The sequence below is a fragment of the Canis lupus genome, chromosome 15 (assembly GCF_003254725.2).
Source record: "Canis lupus dingo isolate Sandy chromosome 15, ASM325472v2, whole genome shotgun sequence".
In the NCBI taxonomy this organism is placed as follows: domain Eukaryota; kingdom Metazoa; phylum Chordata; class Mammalia; order Carnivora; family Canidae; genus Canis; species Canis lupus.
The window spans coordinates 2821094-2839762 of NC_064257.1; the positions used below are offsets into that span (position 1 = coordinate 2821094).

The 18669-nt window shown below is 37.5% G+C and overlaps 1 protein-coding gene across 1 annotated transcript in view; it reads right to left on the reverse strand.

Moving 5' to 3' along the window:
- The window catches only part of RLF (RLF zinc finger), a 91725-nt gene that overhangs the window by 46535 nt on the left and 26521 nt on the right, over positions 1-18669 (reverse strand). Inside the window, exons 2-4 of the mRNA XM_025419786.3 lie at positions 11540-11694; positions 10384-10465; positions 6459-6591 (exon numbers count right to left, since the gene is read on the reverse strand). Coding sequence (XP_025275571.1) covers positions 6459-6591; positions 10384-10465; positions 11540-11694 — 370 coding nt within the window. The remainder of the gene's footprint in view (positions 1-6458; positions 6592-10383; positions 10466-11539; positions 11695-18669) is intronic.

An 18669-nucleotide genomic window follows, 5' to 3' on the forward strand; every position in this document is an offset into this window, starting at 1 on the left:
CTTCTAAATAACCATGAGTATCCTTTTAAAATGCAGGTTCTAATTCAGTAGGTCTGAAATGGGACCTGAGATTTTGCTTTTCTAACAAGCCTCTCAGATGATGCCCACGCTGCTATGTCTACAGGCTATACATGGAGTAGAAATCATTAATATTAATAATAAATCACTGAACTCAGGGAGGATAAACCATTGGCTCAGTCTTAATTGCAGAACTGTACAGTTTTTCATTTTTTCAAAAAATTTAAATTCTAGCTAGTTAACATACAGTGCAATATTGATTTCAAGAGAATTCAGTGGTTCATCACTTATATACAACACCCAGTGCTCCTCATAAGTGCCCTCCTTAAAACTCATCACCCATTTAGCCCATCTTCCACCCACCTCCCTCCATCAATCCTCATTTTGTTCTCTATGGTTAAGTCTCTTATGGTTTGATAGCCCCCGTTACCCCCCACCCTCAGATTGATATGTTTTGTTTCTTAAACTTCACACATGAATGAATGGTATTTGTCTTCTCTGACTTATTTTGCTTAGCAGAGTACACTAGTTCCATCCACATTGTTGCAAATGGCAAGATTTCAATCTTTTTGATGGCTGAGTAATATTTCATTTTACACACACACACACAATCTTCTTTATCCATTCTTCAGTCGGTGGACAGCTGGGCTCATTCCACAGTTTGGCTATTGTTTATAAAGCTTTTAAAATTTTTTCAAAAACAGGTAATACTGCATATGCTCATGACACAAAATGCAAAAAGCCCAAAAAGGTGTACAATTACATTGTCTCCTTTCTGCCCTAACTCCATTCTTCCAGTCTTCCTCTTAAAAAACAGTAACTTTCCAATTTCTTATTTATCATTCCAGAAATATTTTGAGTACAGAGGACCTATTTTTTCCCCCACTAAATATAATTCATTCTATATAGGCAAGAAGGTGCTCATTTCCTGTGGTACTTCAAAGGGTCTAGATTCTAGAGCTTCAACTCTGCAGATTTTGGTTTAGCAGGTGAAGCCTGGAGCTGGAATGGGGGGAGGGAGTGAATGTGTGTGTTGGTTTTAAGTTCCATAGATACTCTAGGGGTGCCTGGGTAGCTCAGATGGTTAAGTGTCTGCCTTCGGCTTAGGTCGGATCTCCACGTCCTGGAATCGATCCCCATGTTGGGCTCCTGGCTCAGCAGGGAGTCTGCTTCTCTCTCTGCCACTCTTCCCTGCTAATGCTGTGTGTGTGCGCGCACGCATGTATCTCAAATGAATAAATAAAATCTTTTAAAAAATAAAATAAATTCCATAGGTACTCTAATAGCTAGTCAAGGTCAAAAAGTATGTACAGAAAACAGATCACTTTCACTTAGATTTTTCTATTTTAGTCCCACAGACCCTAAATTCCACAAAATGAACTCATAATCATATCTCCCACTCAAATATCTCCTTATTCCTTACTTCTATTTTCAGTAATGGTATTCTCTTAATCATACAGAAAAATTTTGGCATTATACTTCCTTGCCAACTCTGTCCCTCAATTATTATTATATCCTTATTGTATCCTAGCGATTCTTTAAACTCTCCAATCTAATTCTTCCATCCTACTTCCTGCCACATCTGTCACCCCAATATCCTATCCTACCCAACATCAGATTCTGCTGTTTATCTGTCCTACCAGGTTAAGCAGAGTCACAAATCCCACCATAAGTACAGGTATGTATCTATACAAGCCACTCTCTTCTAAATTTTCACAGCATTTTACTTCTTTCACCACACTTATTTTCTCTTTAACCATAGGAATAAAGGATTACAGTTTAAAGAGGTTAAGATCTCAGGTTTTGGAATCACTAATATGAGGCTGAATTATGACTGGCACATACTAGCTGTGAGACCCTTGGGCAAATTAACTGACCTCTCTGAGCCTCAAGTTTCTTTATCTATAAAAAAAAAAAAAGTTAGTAATATCCACCTCACAGAGCTGAAGGAATCATAAATGAAATACCAGTAATGCAGATAAGATACTTAGTACAGAGCCAGGCACAGAGTAAATGCTCAATACTAGCTGCTGCTATTTGTTTCTGTCATCTCCCTTACTACACCATCAACAATTTGTAAACAAATACCACATCTTGTTAACTTCTGTGTTCCCTACAGCAGTAAGCACGATGCCTTACATATTAGAAGGGTTTAATAAAACCATATATTTAGCAGCTGAGTGGTTATCACTCTTCAGTCAAAAATTTTTAGTATCTCAGGACACTTAGGTGGCTCAGCAGTTGAGCTCTGCCTTCAGCTCAGGGACATAATCCTGGAGTCCCAGGATTGGGTCCCACATCGGGCTCCCTGCATGGAGCCTGCTTCTCCCTCTGCCTCTTTCTCTGTGTCCCTCATGAATAAATAAATAAAAGCTTAAAAAAAAATTTTAAAACCTCTTCACCTGGGCTCAAATTCTGCCTCCCTATTTTAACTATGTGGCCTTGGGCATGTGTAATCTCTTCCTGGTTTATGGACTAAATGAGATATGAAAAGCATTAACATGGTGGTTACAACATAATGAACTCTAAATTGTCGCTATTATTTCTACTTTACCCAATATACTAGAACAAGTTACACAACTCTATCAACTTTTATTTTTTTAATTACTATTATTTTTTAAAATATTTATTTATTTATTCATGAGACACAGACTGAGAGAGATGCAGAGACACAGGCAGAGGGAGAAGCAGGCTCCTCGCAGGGAGCCCGATATGGGACTCGATCCTGGATCCCAGGATCACGACCTGTGCCGCAGGCAGGTGCCCAACCACTGAGCCACCCAGGTGTCCCTGTATCAATTAACACACAAACCAATCTTGCATTTCATTTATTTTTTAAGATTTATTTGAGAGAGGACGAGAAAGACTGCATGCACATAGAGGGAGGGGCAGGGGAAGAAAGAGTCTCAAGCAGACTCCTCGCTGAGCACAGAGCCCAATGCAGGGCTCAATATCATGACCCTGAGGTCAAGACCTCAGCTGAAACAAGAGTTGGACACTTAACTAACTGTGCCACCAGGCGCCCCAATCTTGCATTTTATTTTATTTTTTTAAAGATTTTATTTATTTATTCATGAGAGACACAGAAGCAGAGAGAGAGAGGCCGAGACACAGGCAGAGGGAGAAGTAGGCTCCACTCAGGGAGCCTGACATGGGAATCGATTCTGGGTCTCCAGGATCACAACCTGGGCTGAAGGAGGCACTAAACCACTGAGCCACCCGGGCTGCCCCCAATCTTGAATTTTAAAATTCATTTCAAGTTATGTATCTTAACTTTGTTTTTTATTTATTCAATTTTTGAAAGATTTATTTTATTTATTTTAGAAATAAAGAAGCGCAAGCAGAAGGGGCAGAGGAAGAGGGAGAGAAAAATCTCAAGTAGACTCTGCAGTAAGCATGGAACTCAATGTGGGTTCATCTTACAACTCTGAGACCACAACCTGAGTTGAAACCAAGAGTGAGATGCTTAACTGACTGTGACACTCAGGTGCCCCTCAACTTTGTTTTTAAAAAGGAAATCCTGGGCAGGAAATCCTGTATCCTTTCTGTCATTTTAGTACTTTAAAATTTTTTTTCATTTATTTATTTTAGAGAGAAAGAGTATGTACAAGTGGGAGGGGCAAAGGGAGAGAGAGAGAGAGAAGCCCAAGCCCATGCTGCTAAGCATGGGGCCCTATGCAGGGCTCAATTCCATGACCCCAAGATCACCACCTGAGCCAAAACCAAGAGTCAGATGCTCAACTGACTGTGCCACCCAGGCACCCCACTACAAAATAATTTTTAATTATATATTCTTTCTTCCATCTAGATTCAACAATTGAACCGTTTTTGTCCTTTTACTTAGCTTTTCTTTTCCTGAGCTATTTAAAAATAAATTGCAAACATCACAACAGTTTACCTTGTGTATACTACATTGTATAAAAAATGGTAACATTTAAGGTCCAGTTAAAAACAGCCCTTTTGGGGATCCCTGGTGGCTCAGCAGTTTGGTGCCCACCTTTGGCCCGGGGCATGATCCTGGAGACCCGGGATCGAGTCCCACACTGGGCTCCCTCCATGAGGCCTGCTTCTCCCTCTGTCTGTGTCTCTGCCTCTCTCTCTCTCCATGTCTCCTGAATAAATAAAATCTTTTTTTTTTTTAAGCCCTTTTTCTTTCTTTTTTAATAGGAAAGCCCATTTTTGTTTTTACTAGAGGGTCAAGTGGCACATGACAAGCCACAAAATGGCTTCAGAGGTAGATGGTTTAAGGGACACAAAAAACAAACTGGAGTGGGAAATAAAAACAACTGGAAGGAGGTATAGGAGCTGGTTCCTTGTCAGCCTCATTTAGGGAAAGGAGTTAGTGACTCTAAACAAGGATGGAACTCTCTTACAACCATTGGTAGGGGAGAGAGGGAAAAGAAAAAAGCAAAAAAAAAAAAGGCTATGGCTTTGGCCCTCCTGAGTCTCAAGGAAAAGGGGGGAAAAGCCATTGTTTTGATGTCACAAGTTATGGCAAAGTAAGGGGAGAAGGGTGCTGGAAGGGGTAGAGGTCAATTGGAAAAACTAGCAGATACCAAATGGTAGCTCTGGGTGTTTTTGAGTTGGAGTTAGAATCACTCTATAATGGCATGTGGGGAGGGTCCCCACTGTTGTCAGTGGGCTGAAGTCTCCTGGTCTGTGAGCTGCCTGGATCCAGGTGGCTACTGCCATCACTACTGTGGGGAGGAGTGGTTCCGTGAGTCATGGGGGTCAGGATGGGAACCACCAGTGTAGCCTTAGCTGGGCTTGGTCTCACCATCCCCATCTTCTGTGATAGGATGCTGGGGTGGCCTGAGGTGGAAAGGCCTTCAGTATCTGGGCTAAAACCTGGGTGGGAGAACCTACTATTTCCTGCTGACTATGCCCAGCAGAAATGCCCCAAAACACTCATCAATAAGACGATGGTCACTGCTTTCTAGTTTCAAATATATGTTAAAACCTGGGCTATAAGGGCAGTGGAGCCATAAAGGAAGTTTCCTAATCTCCTGACCTGAAATTAGGGTAAGAGTAACTGAGAAAATAGGCAGACTATATAGGCTACCCATCACTTATATGATAGTTCACAGAATAATCCCTTAGATATGTAGGTGTTCTGTACCCATTCAGAATCTTATAGATAGTGGGGCCTTAATTAATCTTTGAATAGACAGAATACCACAAGGTTATCAGGTGAAGGGTGCTTCTCCTCATCTCTTGATATTTTTCTATGTAAAAAGAAATTGCGGTTTACTCCTGAGGTAGGGTGATGTATTTGATTAGTACATCATGAGAAAATAAAGTGGGGACCTTTAATGCCACTCTATCCTTTTTTGTCTTGAGTTTATTTAGGCCTGCCTCTAGAAAGTATGAGAGTTAAGTGTTCTTCTTGGCCCTAGTCAAGCCCTATCTGGACTGGGATCTGCCTAATTCTGGGATTCTTCTGAAACTATTTGGCTCTATCCTCTAAGCAACTTTTATTAATAAGAAAGGTGGTTTTAGCCTCCATCTGCTTATATCTACGAAGGGATGACATTTACTGGAACCTCAACAGAAAACAATAAAATCAATCGTTTTCTATTAAATAGCTCTTTCTCTTATTCTTTTTTCCCCTTTGTCAGTGTGACTAATAAGCAGTAGATAGCAGAGAGAAGGAACCAAGAATAAGTACTCTTATTGCCAATCTTCTCACTATACAGAAAAACCAAACAGTGTGAATACAGTAGGCTGTCAAACCTGATGAATGAATAAGCTAACTGGGATATTTTAAGGCATCAATATTCAAATGGTCTGTTTAAGACCTAAATTAAAGACATACCAAAAGTATAAAAACTCTTCTCAATCTCATTTTTATTCCAGAAATATATATTTAACAGAATGTGATCCTTTTAATTTTCTACTACCTTAAAGCAAATGAAATCATAATTGGTGGTATCAAATGAGATAATTTTTTGTGTCTAAAATGCAAGTATCAATTCAAACCCACAAATCTTCTGGTCTTAAACTGACAATTTTGCAAATAAAAGTTTCCATTCTTTGCATTTCTTTACAAAATGCTAAATTCCAATATTTCATAAGTTTAAATCAAAAAGCAATTTTTTTCATGGTCCTTAGTTGTAGTAACCAGTGAACAACATATGGGCAATAAAGTTCTATCATATAAGGAAGACTAGAAACAGATTACTCATTTGTATCTCAGGAACTTTGAACATTGTTACTCAATGCAACATTTTAAAGTAAGTACAAGGGATATTTAAAACACTACCTAAAAATGCAAGAATCCTCAGGCAAAACATTAAATGCTTAAGGTTAGTGTTTACTATTTAAAGGAGAGGGGTATAGATACACAGGTGATATTCACAAATTTTTATTCCATTAATCAATTCTAACTCTCTAAGAGCTAAACCTTCCTTCAATATAGTCAGTCAAGTTTTGAGGCTTACCTTCTTCTGTTTCTACTGGCTGTTGAGACAGAATTTTAAGAAGAACTGGGTTTTTCCACACCCCTTCCTTGGTAACGTGAACCAATATTTGTAGGTTATTATTCCCAAATTCCAATAATGCATCATGTGACTCCTAAAACAAAAATAGCACATCCACAAACAGGCTAGTAAGCAATATATAAAATAGTTTTGCCTTTTCAATGTATCTGAACGTCCACAGAAAGGACCATTACCTTGGATTTTCTAAGAAGAAATAAGGGTTAAAAAAAAAACCTATCCTCAAAGCTTTGTGAATTGTTAGTTTTTTCTTAAAAAAATGAAACTAGAGTGATTCCACTAAATTAAAGGGCACCTTTAAAATGTTTTCCTAAATTCTCCTTAGGTAAAATTATCACAATTCAATTTACAATTTCACATTACTAGACTATTTTAAGGCCCACCGTTCAACTTTCTTTTAAAGGATTCTGAAGTATTCACAAAGGCAAGCTATTCCTTCTAATAGGAATATTATGTAATGATGCCAATTGATATATTTTTTGTTTAAATTCTTCTAACAAAGGACTTTTTTTAAAAAAAGATATTATTTACTCGAGAGAGAGAGAGAGAGAAAGAGAGAGAGAGAGATGGGCAGAGGGAGAAGCAGGCTCCATGCAGGGAGCCCAATGTGAACTCCGGGATCATGCCCTGGGCCAAAGCCAGATACTCAAACCACTGGGCTACCCATGCGTCCCACAAATGACTTTTTAAATGAAAAGTGGCTATACATAAAATATCATGGAAAGTCTAGGTTAGTAGCTATCATTCTATCTCCTCAGAAACAAAATATATTGCCAATAATTTGTTCTTTAAAATATTTATGTACACAAAGGATCAGGAGAAAGGGGTCAGAAATACAAGTTGACATAAATGATTTAAGTATATGTCACTGTCCTCTATTACTAGTGAATGTTATTGGTTATTCCCATATTCTAAAATTTTAATGTTTTCTCTATTTTAGACTGCCGAAATTCTCAAAAAACATAAGCTTCCATTTATAGCAATATTCTTTGGAAATAAAAGTTAATGATGTTCACAGACCTAAGTATATAATCTTATATTCACATAAGTGAAATATAAGAAATAAAATTAATTTGTCTCCTAATGTCAAAATGATAGGTTTTTAACACATGCATTCCCAATATGCTGAGTTACTTTCTGTAGAGAAAGGGTTTAAAATTTAGAATTGACACAGAAAGTGATATTTCTAATTAACAGTTTACTAATAGCAATATTGAATCAATGCTGCAATTTTTCCTTTAAGGGCTTGAACTGTACTCAGGCTTCTTTCTCCTTAACTTAGGATAAGAGACATTTATCCTACAGTGAAGAATAAGATTCCATATACAAATTTCAGAATTTGCAGGGTCTGGTCACCTTATATACAATATCTAACAGACCTGTATCATCACACTTTGGCAGAAATAATACCATCTACAGCAACTAAAATAAACAGCCACAGTCTGGGTTAAAAAAATAAAAACAACTTTCTATTTTTCATCTGTTCAAACTACAGTGTATTCTGCATAAGAATGATGTGTATAATCCTCTACTATAGCAAAGTTACTTTTAAAAAGTAATATTAGGGGGCAGCCCAGGTGACTCAGCGGTTTAGCACCGCCTTCAGCCCAGGGCGTGATCCTGGAGACCCAGGATCGAGTCCCACACTGAGCTCCCTGCATGGAGCCTGCTTCTCCCTCTGCCTGTGTCTCTGCCTCTCTCTCTCTCTCTCCCTGCATGGAGCCTGCTTCTCCCTCTGCCTGTGTCTCTGCCTCTCTCTCTCTCTCTCTCTCTGTCTCTCATGACTAAATAAATAAAATCTTTTTTAAAAAAGTAATATTAAAGTCTTTAAAAACTATGGCAGAATTTAAAAATCATTTTAAAACTTAAATTTGTTAAGGTAAAAAATATACTAGTCCACAGTTTAAAATCTACAATACAGAAGTACTAGCACAAGAAGTTCACTCTAGCATGATTTATAATAACAGAGATGTGGCCAAATAATTTATGGTGTAATCACCTAACAGAATCACAGGCAATCATAAAATAAGGGAGACCTATATATACAAACCTAGACATACAACCATGATAAAATTAGGTTTAAAAAAGTTGCAAAAAATGAGATCTCATTTTTATTAGAAGACTTATTTCAGGGTATATTTTCATATCCGTAGGCAAAACATCTGGAAGGGTTCTACAAGCTGAAAACAGTGAAATGAGTGTGTTATGTTTGTGGCCTGCTCTGATAAAACTATTCTTTTACCAAAACTTTCTTCAAAACTATCTGCTGCTTTGTCCATTTAACACTGAAATAAGGAAACTTCAGGGTTTTACCTTTCAGATTTTAATAAGGACCACGTCTTATATCTATCTGTACCTCTACTGCATTGATTTTATTGAACACATATTCAAAAATATATCCTGTGGAAAAAGTTATGCAGGTAGAGGGAAAAGGCAACGATTTTATGCAGGCATACACTCTAAGAAAATAATAAAGAAATAGGACAGTATTCTCTCTACAAAGGATACTACTATAAATAACAGTAACAGCTCTAAGAAGAGTAATGAGATTTGCCCTTCTGGACTGTCATATGCCGGGACAAAACTACTAGCAAGCCTCAAAACATAGTATGACAAAATCAGTGTGTTATGTATGAAAGATGATTTTAGCAGCTGTATGAATATGTGAAATTAGGATTGCATTGCAGGGATTAAAATAGGCCAAGGACGTGACCCAAAAAATCCTCTTCTCCCCCAAAAGAGAAAGATTAACATTATCATCATCTCATTTTGGGTTATATATCCCAAAGGAAAGAAATTTCCAGATAATGAAGTATGTCTGTTAATATGCAGATCTTTACTTGTGCCTACATGAAACACATCCAGGCTACCACAGAGTTTGTGTTCTTGAGGAGCAGCTAGCAAAAAGCAAGCTGTGGTTATAAATCGAAGTATAACTTTGGGCAGCTAATTAACACTCTATGCCTGTCTCCCCATTTGTAGATGGAGATTCAAATGATCCCTACATTGTAAAGTTTGTAACTTGATTAAAAGACACAAAACATGGACGTCTGGGTGGCTCAGTGGTTGAGCGTCTGCCTTTGGCTCAGGGCGTGATCCTGGGATCGAGTCCTGCATTAGGATCCCTGCAGGGAGCCTGCTTCCCCCTCTGCCTTTCTCTCTGTGTCTCTCATGAATAAATAAATAAAATCTTAAAAAAAAAAAGATATAAAACAGTAGAGCAGTATTTAGTATACAGTGGTAACAAATGATGATAGTTATTACTATTGCGTCTATTTTTTGCAATAGTTTTACTGTCTCTATCAGTAACAAGCAAATTTTCCTCCTATCCTATTCTACCCTCCGTAACTTGCTACTTTCTGATGTGCTCACCTATAAGCAAGCTGATAATCAAGTCAATATGAGAGCCAATGTAGCTCTCCTGCAAGTAAAATGCATGAACAGAATCTATGATGACTATTCTGGTTGTCTGAGAGACTTAAAATGCTAGACATAATCCCTGAAATGTTAGGGGAAATTACTAGACAAGTATACTAAGAATGATCCAAATATTGCTACTTTGTAACCAAATATAATTTTACATTTTTTAATAGCTTTATTCTGTCTAAAACTTTGTTTTTGAATAATGAAAACATGCGCTGATTTCTAAGCTATATAAAGGCTAACAAAACCAAATGAAAGACAAAAACAATTTTTTAACACACCTCTTTCATTTGGAAGACCTCTTTCTCAAAATCTCATGAACTTAATACAAATATACAATACACTTGTTTTTCTTCCAAGCTTTCAATTTCAGTTTGCTAGGAGAAATTAACCAGGTATCTTGGGTATCTAAACAGAGATCTTTTTTGAGTCCAAATCAACTCACCTGTAGAGACTGTAGGAAGAGTACCCAGACTTCACATGGCAGTTCACTTTCAGACACTGAAAGCAGTAATTCAAAACAACTCCTATAATGTAAAATAATGAAGTCAGTATATAAATGTGGTTATAAGCATAATAAAATATAGTATGACAGGAATACTGAATACACATTTTACATTTGTTTAGATTATTTGAAATTTGTTTCTTATTCTTTACATTTTTCCTCAACATTGTTATATTGGCTTTTCAACTTTAAAAAAGAGAAAAAAGAAAAACCAGGAGGCTTTATAATTACATTGGGCTTTAAAACATCTGGTAATATATTCTTTTTAGAAATCACATTCCAAGCAGTTTTATTTAGTTTATTAGGATGTAGGAGGGTACCCAAATAGGAACCATTCTGAGTCCAGAAGACAAAATCAGGAGCTCATGCTATTGTTAATTCAGCTGATAAAGATAAATATATATAACTGTCATCTATGTAGGTTCTTGTCACTTGCAGAGGAAACAGAAAGACTAGCAAGGCCAAATCTTTAGCTCTAACAAATCAAGACCACCTAGACTAGAAGTTACCCTCCCAAACAATCTGTAAGCTAACCCAATCTAAAAGCTGAATAGCTATTGTGCCTTTTCAGTTTACAGATGAAAATTAAATGAAAGCTATAATTTTATCTGCCACTAGGCCGTCAAATATTAAAACAGCAGCTAGATTATCATGGACTCAGGGTGGTAATCTTATATATATACCCTGTTATTTTCTGCTAGTAAAATTATTCTTAGTTCAAATAATATAGCTGAATGGCACAATGTCACAGTATTTCCCCCCCAAAATGATCCTCAAAGACCACTACAGTTTCCAGGCACTCTGTCACTCATATTGATCTATACCTAAGGACAGGAAGAAAATGTATCATTCTTGGATGCTAAGCCTGAGGAAGAGATTCTGGAGGCAATTAAAGATTATGTTGTTTGGCTGGAACTTCACTTGTACTTTATCTCCTGGGAACCAGAGTATGAAGGCTCAAAGCAAAGGAAATTTCATTCAAAGGTATGACTTTAATGGTGCTCTGAATAACGTGATATCACAGTAAAGAGAAGTCAGGCAAACATCGCAACCGAAAGTACTCAACTTTATCAGCGACTTAAGTACTTAAACTTACAGTACTAATCTGCCAAGCACTAACAGGACATCTTCACATTCAGTAGTTAAATATGGGCGTGCACTGGCAAAGCTTTGGATGGCAAGTCGATACACCTCCAGAAGATACACCATATGTTCTGAGGCATTCTTGTTGTTTGCATATTGCAATAATGTCTAAAAAAAAAATAAAATTAAAGTATCAATTAAAAAATAAAAATAATGAAGCAGATTTCTTTCTCAAATGCATGGTCCCTCTTCTTTTTTCGAATAAATGCATACACCTTTTATTTGCCTTTTTAGGCTCTGGTTTATTTAGAGGATTCTATTTTCATCACTTACTGAATTGTTTCTGCTGAGTTACAGAAAAGCCAGAACTGCTCTTTTGACATGAGAATAAATCTAAAGAGTAGAGCCATAAAATGTCTGTAGTTGTTCTCACAGACAGTTGGTCTGGAGTTTTGATCTCTGAATTTCAATAATGAGTTTCATTAATACATTAAACTAAGCACTAACCATGTGCCAAGCACTGGGTATCCAAGAATAAGACTATGATCCCCCGCCTTCTACAAAAAGAGACTTATTCCTGAGTATGGATCCTCAGCTCTATAGCTCCATCAAATTCACTTTTTCCTGCACCCATAGAACTGATTAGGCTTGATTTACACTCACTAACCAATTTGTGAAAGAATGATGTTATATATTTTTAACTAAGTTTTTAAAAATTAACATACAGACCAAATACTAATTTATGTTTATAATATAGTCATACTACCCTCCAGAGTACCCTGTTACCCATACTATGATTTTCTAAGAGAGTATCTGGTGAGTATGAAATCTAAAACAAAGGAAAATGAAATACAATCAAGCCTGATAAACTACATGTGTTCAACACAATAATTTGTTTAAATGATGGTGGAAAGCTGGCTTATGTTCTCTTTGGACAATTCTACAAAATGACTACTAAATTCTTGTTTGGGGACACTCCAGGTTCCTCAGAGTTGTACTCTCTTCTATTATATAGAGATACCTTCTTCTAACAATTGATTAGGTTTTGCTTATGGTCAATTGATATTATCAAGTTAGGTTACCACTTGAATTATGCATAGGCAGGATACAAGTTTTTTCCTCTAGAATACATATTCTGACTGAGCTAGTCCTAATTCCTTGGTTGGGGCTACTTCTATAGTAAAGTCTTATTTTTAGAGGGTAGCTTTATCCTGAGTGAATTACATATGATTTGAATTTATTACCCCTCCAATAATTTCTTCAAAAAGTTGTGACTTCCTGTCTTTTATTTTTCTGCTTGAAGAACCACAAGTAGCTGTGGTAGCACGGCAGGATTCCACTGGATTTTCTGCAGTTTTAGTTCCCAAAGTAACAGTCCCTATCTATATCTATTCTGATAATTAAGAACTGAATAATCTGGATTACTTAAAAAAAATACCTTAAAGGAACTACATGATAAACAAGCATACCATATACAGTAAAAACTCTCTTAGCTAACACATTAGATTATCTGGTCTTTGCATATCTGAAGATCAAGCCATTTATTTTAGTATATCAATTCAAATAAGTGTCTTGCTGCTGTACCACACTTTAGAAATGTGAGTTCCTTCTGTATTTTTGGAAGAGTATTTTGTCCTTATTTAATCAAGTCCCAAATTTTAATAAAAGCAAAAACTTAGTAACAGAGGATCAAGGGCGCCTGGGTGGCTCAGTCCGTTGAGCACCTTGAGCTCAGTTCATGTTCCCAAAGTCCTGGGATAGAGCCCTGCATCTGGGCTCCCTGGTCAGCAGGGTGTCCACCTCTCCCTCCCCATCTGCCTCTCCCTCTGTTCATTCTCTCTCTTGCTCTCTCCCTCTCTCTCTCAAATAAATAAAATCTTAAAAAAGAAAAACCCAAAACCCAAAGGATCATAAAACCAACCCCATAACAATCCTTTTTCTGCAGCTGAATGAGTACGGAGAAGGAATGCAGAATATGTACTTATCTGTTATGTAAATAAGAGTTCACACAATCTCTCAAGAAATTTATTAAAATCTTTGTTACAAACAAAGTCTGTTTCAGGTCAGCAAATTAATTATTGTCTGTACTGGTTAATCTAAATCCAGAGAGCTTGACAAATTTATACTCAATACCAGATTTTATGCTCCCTGAGGTCAGATATTATGTTATCAATCTTTACAGGCCTAACAATTTACTCACTTCCACTGCCACAGGACATTCTCAAGTCTCACTAAATGTTTGCTGATTCATTCACCATTTTATCCACTGGACAAATATTTACGGATAGCTTACTCTAACCTAGACTGCAAGGTGCTGGGGAAAAAGACATGGGGGGCCTATCCTCATGGAGCTTTCAGAATGAGTCAACACAGTGTGACAGTTGAAACCACACATGCAAATTAACCAACTGCTGCCTGAAGTATATACAAAGAGAAGGGCAGAGTGCATATAGATGAGGTAGGTCTTTTCAGTCCACCTTCCCACTCAGAATGCTCCTGACACTAATCTAGTACTTTCTGACACTGACATTCCATTAAGACTTCCACAAGTAACACAATTTCAAATATTCAATGCCCCATGGGTATTTTTGTTTACAGCGTGCCCTATACTGATTTATACATTTTTATATTCCTGAATCTTCACCCTCATGTGTTAGTCCAATTAAATAGGTCTCTTTAGGACAGCCTGGGTGGCTCAGCAGTTTAGCGCCACCATCAGCTCAGGGCGTGATCCTGGAGACCCGGGATCGAGTCCCACGTCGGGCTCCCTGCATGAAGCCTGCTTCTCCCTCCGCCTGTGTCTCTGCACCACCACCCACCCCCGTCTCTCATGAATAAATAAAATTTTTAAAAATAAAAATTAAATTACATTAAATTAAAAAATAAATAGGTCTCTTTAACATATCCATTATGACATACCCTGAGCATTTGAACAATCACTGGAACAATCTTCCTCACTATCACCTGTTTTTAAAAAATCCAAGAATGGAGTGCTTAAGTGGCTCAGTCAGTTGAGCATCTGCCTTCAGCTCAGTTCATAATCCCGGGGTCCTGGGATTTAGCCCCACATCAGGCTCAGCAGGGAGCCTGCTTTTCCCTCTGCTCCTCCCCCCTGCTCATGCTTTCTCTAAATAAATAAAATCTTTTTAAAAATTCAAGATTAAGTTGAATGAATTATAGCCATCCAAATAACATTTTAAGTATCTCATGTAAACAAAATTCCATCAGAAGCAGTAAAGAAAAATAGAGTTCTTACTTTTCCTTAGAAATTTAAATTTTAGACACCAACAAAACTGAAAGAGAAAGGGAAGATAAATAATAAATATGACTCCCTCAAGTTCATTAGGATTCGACAGAGACCAAATTAATGGCCCCTCTCTTTGTTTCAGTTAACTCCTTTATTCCACAAACGCCTACTATGTGGGCAATACTATGGCTAACTACCTGCCCTTAAAAAGCAAGGTATACTGAAAGATCAAATACATCTGTATCTCTATAGGCGCTATCTTTGATAATTTTCAACATTTTAATGGCATTTTTATGGCATGCCTGGGTGCTCTCATTCGCATCCCAGGCAGATTACTTCTCAAGTCTTTGTTATATTAGACAACTGCCTATTAGACATTTCCATCTGAATGTCCTACTCAATTCTCAAACTCAACATGTCCAAAACATCTTCCCGAGCAAATATGCTCTTCCTCCTATGTTCCATCTGCCTCTTTTTTCAAGAGCTAGAGCTAAAAAAACCTATCTTTGACACCATTGCCCCAAAGTTTGTTGATTCAAATTGATCAACCTCAGAAATACCTGTTTCCTGCCCCTACACTTTACTTATTTCTATAGACCGTGACCCTAACCAGGCCTCCAACATAGTTTACTATGGACTCACCTGGATTTCTACAATAGTTTCTTCTCTAGGCTATATACTCTCCAGTTCTATATATGTGGTATAATCACAATGTATTTGTACATAAAAAAAGGTAATGTACAGAGAAAAAAAAAAACAGAAGGAACTCAACTAAAATGCTAATGTGGCTAGCACAGGGACAGTAGTAGCATTATGAACACGTTTGTGTTGTCTTTATATTTTTCTAAACTGGGGATCCCTGGGTGGCGCAGCGGTTTGGCGCCTGCCTTTGGCCCAGGGCACGATCCTGGAGACCCGGGATCAAATCCCACGTCGGGCTCCCAGTGCATGGAGCCTGCTTCTCCCTCTGCCTGTGTCTCTGCCTCATTCTCTCTCTCTCTCTGTGACTATCACAAATAAATAAAAAATTAAAAAAAAAAATTTATAAAAAAAAATATTTTTCTAAACTTCTCCAATTTTTTTTTAAAGATTTTATTTATTCATGAGAGACAGAGACATAGGTAGAGGGAGAAGCAAGCTCCCTGGGGGAGCCCAATGCAGGACTCAATCCCATGACCAGAGCCAAAAGGCAGACGCTCAATCACTGAGCTACCCAGGTGCCCCTAAACTTCCCAAATTTTAATGAACATTACCATGTTTTTGATGAAGAAGAAAAAAAAAAAATCTACCCTCATCTGAATTCTACCTACACTCCTCACTACATGGTTCCAAAGAGATTGGAAGCATCCTATTTTCTGAAACTACCAAAGAGGGATTTTTTTTCTTTTTTTTTTAAGTTTATTTATTTATTTAAAGTAACTTCTACACCCAACATGCTCGAACTCACGACCTCAAGATCAAGAGTTGTGTGTTCTTCCAATTGAGCCAGCCAGGTACCCCAAAAAGGGAGCATTTCTTACAGAATGGCCATATTTTATGCAGAGATGTATTACAATTTAAAACTCAAATGATGGGGTGCTTGGGTGGCTCAGTAGGTTAAGCAAAGTGTCCAACTCTTGATTTCAATTCAGATCATGATCTCGAGGTTGTGGGATTTTTCAGGCTCCATATTCAGCAGGGAATCTGTACGAGATTCTCTCTCCCTCTCTCTCTGCTCCTCCCCCTGCTCTCATGGCTGTGTGTGCATGCACTCTCTCTCAAATAAATAAATCTTTGGGGTGTCTAGGTGGCTCAGTCAGTAAGTGTCTGCCTTTGGTTCAGGTCCTGATCTCAGAGTCCTAAGATCAAGCCCTGCATTGGGCTCCCTGCTCTGAGGGGAGCCTGCTTCTTCCTTTCCTTCTGCCCACTGCTCCCTCTGTCAGATAAATAAATAAAATCTTAATCAATCAATTTCAAATGGTTCTAGACTAGGGGATCCCTGGGTGGCGCAGCGGTTTGGCGGCTGGCTTTGGCCCAGGGCGCGATCCTGGAGACCCGGGATCGAATCCCACATCGGGCTCCCAGTGCATGGAGCCTGCTTCTCCCTCTGCCTATGTCTCTGCCTCTCTCTCTCTCTCTGTGCGACTATCATAAATAAATAAAAAATAAAAAAAAAAAAACAAATGGTTCTAGACTAATATTCCCAAAGGAATACTCATAGTATTTTTGAACACATAGTATAAGCTAGGCATTCTCCTAGGAGTTTTACATGCTACTAACACAATTTACAACAACCCTGTGAAGTAGGTGATTTATCATGAGCCCATTTTAAAATAGAGGAAACAGAGGGGTGCCTGGCTGGCTCAGTTGGTAGAGCATGCAAGTCTTGATCTCGGGGTTGTAAATTCAAGCCCCACATTGAGTGTAGACAATACTTAATAAAATATTTTCTTTTTTTTTTTTTTTTAATGAGGAAACAGACACAGAGAGATTAAGTTATTCACCCTAAGTCATCCAGTAGGTAAGTGTTGGATTCAGGATTTAAATTTGAATTCAGGGTCATCAGGCTAAAGAGCCCACACTTCATTGCTTTGCTTCATGTCTTCTCAGAATGCACAATTCTACAACTATTTTAAGCATACTTTTAAATTCTGCTTTTTTCACCTATACACTATCTTTAACATTTTGTTGCAAGTAGTGTCATTAAAAGACTGCTTCTGGGAAGGTTTTTGAGGCAATGGTGCTGACAACCCACACTTTAGAATGCTGGTGGTTCACAAAGACATGATAAAAGGTATCTGGTAGTTATCATTAAATCTGCATGTCGTATGGCAAAAGGAAATTATGTCACTTTTTTATGTCACTTTTAATTATAGAAGGGGATTTGCATTATTTCAGATTTTGCACATAAAGTGAGAAACCTTATTGATTTGTATATCTCGACACATGGAATTCCCAGAATTAAATAAATCTGAGTAAAATGTGATTGCACTATGACAAAAAGGCTTCTAGCAAGCCTAAGTCTGATTTCTGAAGTACAGGTCAAGTTTGAAAAAGCAAAAGTGAGAGGAACAGGAGGACTCCAAATAGACAGCAACGTTGAACAAAGTCAGAAATGACTAAAACAAATGGGGGCAAATGGTGACAAGACTGAGTATCACTCAGTGAGAAATACTGGAGGTTTCCCATGAAGAGACTAAGCTGGGTGTGCAATGCAATAGAAGAGTAGGAAAACTGCTGGCTGCTCACATAGAGAAGGTGTTTGGTATCCACTAAAACCTTTAAGTTTTTTATATATGCTGCTATTAGGACCCACCTCACACTTTGCATACTTGTTATAGTTGGTTTTTTAAACTCAGAAATATGAGTTGCTTATTACTCTATCTCATCTAATTCACCCATCCTGATTAAATTTCACTGGATTCAGTCCATCATCCCAGCCTACCAAGATTATTTTTAGATACTGATTCTGCCATAAGATTTAACTACGCTTTCTTGCATCATTTCATTTTCAATTCTAATAGAATACCTTTTCCTATTTTATCATAAAAGTAGTATCATTTACTGTTTAAAAAACAGAGAGAGAAGTAGTAGAAATAAAAATGTCAAAAATCCACACTACCACTATCCAGAAAGAGACCACTGTTAACAGGTAATATTGAGAGGTTTTCATAATGCATCAATAGAAGTATATTAATGGGATTATACTACACAATGTTTTGTAAAATTTTCTCCAACATCAGTATGTTATAGCTGTACAGCTGTGTGTGTATACCACAATTTATTACTGAATTCTGTTTCTGGATATTATGGTTTTTAACTTTGCATTATTATAATGATGAAAGCACTGCTAACTTCTTTCATGTATCCATGACAATTTTCTCAGGATAATATACTATAAATGGAATTGCTGGGTC